At 46.2% G+C, this 4,766-nt stretch overlaps 1 protein-coding gene across 1 annotated transcript; it reads left to right on the forward strand.

Annotated features, from left to right (window-relative positions):
• The first annotated feature begins 2,864 nt into the window (after positions 1 to 2,864).
• LOC141600847 (uncharacterized) lies at positions 2,865 to 4,220 on the forward strand. Its single transcript, XM_074421104.1, has 4 exons — positions 2,865 to 2,982; positions 3,028 to 3,089; positions 3,173 to 3,500; positions 3,583 to 4,220. Exons 1-4 carry the CDS (start codon positions 2,865 to 2,867, stop codon positions 4,218 to 4,220), a joined length of 1,146 nt encoding a protein of 381 aa, XP_074277205.1.
• Positions 4,221 to 4,766: the final 546 nt, after the last annotated feature.

Below are 4,766 nucleotides of genomic sequence, written 5' to 3' on the forward strand. Positions count from 1 at the left end.
CAGCATCAGGCCAATTTTCTGGAGTGCCCTGGCTAGGAGGTACACCTGCTGGTTCCTTCCAGTCTGTTTCTAACCCTCTTGCAGGAGCAGGTAACTCACTGCAGCAGCAGTACCAGGAGCTGAAGGAGCTGATGTACAGGATATCAAGCGTTGCCCGCCCGTTAGAGAAAGCTGCCCGAGATAGCTACGCAGACTCACCTTTCGTGGACGATATAGCCCTTGTCGGTGTTCCTAAAGGATGTGTACCACCAGCCATGACGTTCTACGACGGAACCATGAACCCAGTCGATCATATCAACCACTACAAGCAGAAAATGATGGTGATAACCGCAACTGGATCTTTAAAGGAGACTTGTATGTGTAAAGGATCCGGGTCAACCTTGTCTGGAGCAGTTCTGCAGTGGTTCGTCGGCCTGCCCAACAAGAGCATAGCCAACTTTGCCGACCTAGTCAATGCATTCAACCAGCAGTTTGCCAGCAGCAGAAAGCCGGAGAAGCAGAGCAGTGACCTCTACCGGATAGTGCAAGGGTTTGAGGAGTCCACCCATGATTACTTGAACATGTTCAACAAAGAGAAGGTGGCTATCCCGAGATGTGATATAGCAACCGCTATACAAGCCTTCCGCCGAGGACTGCACCAGAATTCAGATCTTTACAAGGACCTGACGAAGCTTCCTTGCACCACCTTTGAGGAAGTACTGTCAAAGGCAATTGTTGTCATAAGATTGGAGGAAGACTCTGCACCCATCAGAGGCATATATGATTCAGACCCAGTGTCCAGAAAAGCTCCAGTAAAAAAGAGGAATGAAAGGCTCAAACCCTACAGCAGGAGTGTAAACAAAGTTTCTGGAAGTTCTGAAGGAGAAAGCGAAGCAGACCTGCCTCCGAAGGTAAGTAAGTACGGTTTTACCACTAATCTTGCAGGATTATTTAAAGCCTTGCAGGAGCTGGGTCGCAGAGTCAGATGGCCAAAACCTCCAACAGAAGGATACTCCAGCAGCAGAAAGGATACATGCAAAAAGTGTGAGTTCCACGGCAGCAACACCCATGACACTGACGAATGCCATTCCCTCAGAAAGGAAGTCGAGTTCCATTATGATCAAGGAAACCTGGATCACCTCGTACCCAGAGGCACAACCAGAGTGAAATCAGCAGATCAGATTCTGCCATCTCCTCCTCCTCAATGCACTAGAACTGTGAATGTTATTACAGATGGATCGGAGCTATGCGGACTGACATATTCAGCATCAAAGAGGCATGCAACCAGAACTAAGGGAGACAAACTAGAAAATTCTTGCAGGATCAGTTGTCAGAATCTGCCATCAGTAACCTTTGATGAAACAGCTACTCAGTCTGCTCCAGGACAGCACCATGACGCTCTAATCATCACGCTCCCCATAGAAAATTGCGAGGTGAGGAAGATCTTGGTGGATACCAGAAGCTCCGTAAACTTGATCATGCTAGAGACACTCAAAGGCATGGGATTCACCGAGAAATATCTAGGAAAGAAGGCGGTTCCCTTGATTGGTTTCAGTGGCAAAACAAAGCATTCCCTAGGAGAAATCGTCATCCCAACCTATGACGGAGGTGTAAACATGCAGGTAAGATATCTGGTTATTGACGAGCCCTCTACTTACAATGTGGTTCTTGCCCGGCCCTGGATCCACGAGATGAAGGCAATACCCTCAACGTACCACCAGTGTCTAAAGTTCCCAACGTCTTGGGGGTGCAAGAGATACGTGGGGACCAGGAAGAAGCTAAGGATTGCTATAAAGTGGCTCTGAAGTCAACAACCAGCTCGCCTGCATAGCAATTACAGAGCCAGCGCATCGAGGACGAGTACATTGAGCCCCAGCAGGCAGAACTAGACGAAGTCATCCTGGACGCACTGCATCCAGAACGAACTGTGCTTATCCGATCAGAATGTACAGCAGAAAAGAAGAAAGTTTGCTTCTGAAAGGAACCAGGTCATAAACCAAGAAGTAGATAACCTGCTTGCTGCAGGAAAGATTTGAGAGGTAAAATATCCAGAATGGTTGTTGTTTTGGCAGGATTTTTATTGATCTAGAGCGTCCTGCCAGGGATTTATATGTAGGGTTATCTAACTCGAATAACTCGCCTGATTGGTATAATTGAAAGTAAAACAAACTAATAAATAATGACACAAAGATGTATACGTGGAAAAACCCTGGGAATAAGGGAAAAAACCACGGGCACCAAGCCAGGAGTGATTGTTACTATGATTTTAGGTAGCCTGACAGAGTATTGTTATATCAGGCGTGACAGGCGAATATATAGCTTAAGAATACAAAGAATATGAGTAAAAGTGATGGTCTTTCATATGATCCTTCTTGTCTTCTCCTCCTTTCTATTTATAGGTGGTTATTTCCAATTGTTTTTGTGCCGTTTAGGTTTTCCTGGTAAATAGGGAATGTGCCCTATTTACTCGGAGGTGGTTGCCTTTAGACTAGCCGTTGCTTTGACTGCTTCTTATATATTTTGGCTTCTTGAATTGGTCTTCCTTTTTTGTAGGGAATATACATAAACTGCCTGTTTGTAGCCTGAAGTAGCCTGGTGCTTTTCCTTTCAGTTTCTTTGGTTGTCTTTCGCCTGTCTTTTATCAACTCCTGCTTGGTGCCTATCCGTGTTGAAGTAATGCCTGATTTTAGTTATCTTTTGCCTGGGAATTGTCCTTGGCTGTTGTCTGGTCTATATCAGGTCAGGCAGGATAATTTAGGGCCCAACAGTTGTCTAATGTGGTGGTGGTTCCGAAGAAGAATGGCAAGTGGAGGGTCTGCGTTGATTTCATGGATTTAAATAAAGCTTGCCCAAAAGATCCATTTCCACTACCACCCATAGATGCCATGGTGGATGCTACTGCAGGTCATAAGATGCTGACATTCCTAGATGCCTGGAGCGGATATAACCTGATAAAGATGCACCCCAACGACCAGGAAAATACAGCATTCAGATCCGAGCGAGGTATCTACTGCTATAATGTCATGCCTTTTGGACTGAAAAATGCAGGATCTACCTATCAGAGGCTGCTAAACATGATGTTTAAACAGCAAATAGGCCAAACTATGGAAGTATACATGGACGATATGGTCGTTAAATCGAAGCAGGCTTCGCAACATCACCAGCACCTGGCAGAAACTTTCAATAACCTCAGAAAATATCAAATGAAGCTGAATCCGACAAAGTGTACCTTTGGAGTATCCAGTCGATAATTTCTGGGGTACATGGTGACCTAGAGGGGGATAGAGGCCAGCACCGAACAAATCTAAGCAATTCTGCAGCTCTAAAGAGATTTATATCCAGATCCTCAGATAGATGCAGGCTATTTTATGATGTACTCAGAAAGAGACAAAGACTCGAGTGGACGGAGGATCATGAGAAAGCATTTCAGGAGCTGAAACGTTATCTCAGCACCCCGCCACTCCTGTCGAAGCCACAACCAGGAGAGCCACTGTTCCTGTACCTGTCAGTCATAGAAGCAAGTAGTTAGTGCAGTACTAGTGCGAGAGCAGGAAGGATCACAGCACCCAGTATATTACGTCAGTAAGTCTTCGTTTCCAGCAGAGACCAGGTACACGTCACTAGAAAAACTTGTCCTTGCTCTAGTTACAGCATCTTATAAACTGCGTCCTTACTTCGAGTCTCATACAATTTCTGAGATAACTAACTATCCTCTTAAGACTATCATGAGAAAACCAAAATTGTCAGGGAGGATGGCTAAATGGTCCGTGCACCTGAGCGGTTACGATTTGAAATTTGAACTTCGTACGGCCATAAATTCTCAAGCTCTGGCAGACTTTGTGTCTGACTTCTGCCCGGCTTTCCAGACCCATGCGGAACAAGATATTTTGAGTCTGGAGGAAGATAAAGGGGAACAAGTGTGGGAGCTACATGTGGACGGAGCCTCCAACGCAAGAGGAGCAGGAGTAGGATTGGTCCTCAAATCACCCCAGGGAGATCTCATAGTTCAGGCTGTACGATGTGAATTCAAGGCCACAAACAACGAAGCAGAATATGAAGCATTGATCCTCAAGGTTTGCAGTGATTCTAAACTTATAGTTAACCATGTAAATGACTGCTATGAAGCCAGGGACCCCAGGATGATGGCATACCTAGACGTAGCAAAGGAGCTGACCCTCAGATTTGACACATTCAACATCAAACAAATCCCAGGGACCAGAACGCAGAAGCAAACGCGATAGCCACCCTGGGGGCAACCTTCAAAGCAGGAGCCGTTTCCACGATACCAATTGTCCACGTGCTGGAGCCAGCGATACTAAAACCAGAGCAGGAAGCAGAAGTGTTGTGCAGCACCAGCAGTGAAGAAAATACTCCAGACTGGAGAAAACCATACCTGTATTGGCTGCAGAATGATATCCTGCCAGCAGATAAAAAGGAGGTAAGGAGCTTCAGAATGAAAGCATCCAGATTCATACTAATTGATGGTATCCTGTTTAGGAAATCCCTCGCTGAACCCTACCTCAGATGCCTGGATCGGGATGAATCTCAGGCTGTTTTGCATGCTCTCCACAGTTGAGAATATGGAAACCATGCAGGGGGCAGGAGCCTGTCCAACAAGGCACTGAGGCAGGGATACTTCTGGCCCACAATGCGCAAAGATGCCATGGAGTTCGCAAAAAAGATGTGACGCTTGTCAGAGGCACGCTCACGTCAGCCACCAGCCAGCAGAGCCTCTGCATCAGGTTATCTCACAGTGGCCCTTCATGAAGTGGGGAATAGACATCGTG

The sequence above is a fragment of the Silene latifolia genome, chromosome 9 (assembly GCF_048544455.1).
Source record: "Silene latifolia isolate original U9 population chromosome 9, ASM4854445v1, whole genome shotgun sequence".
NCBI classification, from domain to species: Eukaryota; Viridiplantae; Streptophyta; class Magnoliopsida; order Caryophyllales; family Caryophyllaceae; genus Silene; species Silene latifolia.

What these genes read in the sequence shown, in the direction of transcription:
- LOC141600847 (XM_074421104.1), top strand. Translation starts at nt 2,865, where the DNA reads ATGGTGGATGCTACTGCAGGTCATAAGATGCTGACATTCCTAGATGCC. An exon ending in AAATAGGCCAAACTATGGAA is followed by an intron (nt 3,090 to 3,172) that starts GTATACATGGAC and finishes CAATAACCTCAG; the next exon opens with AAAATATCAAATGAAGCTGA. An exon ending in CCTGTCAGTCATAGAAGCAA is followed by an intron (nt 3,501 to 3,582) that starts GTAGTTAGTGCA and finishes CGTTTCCAGCAG; the next exon opens with AGACCAGGTACACGTCACTA.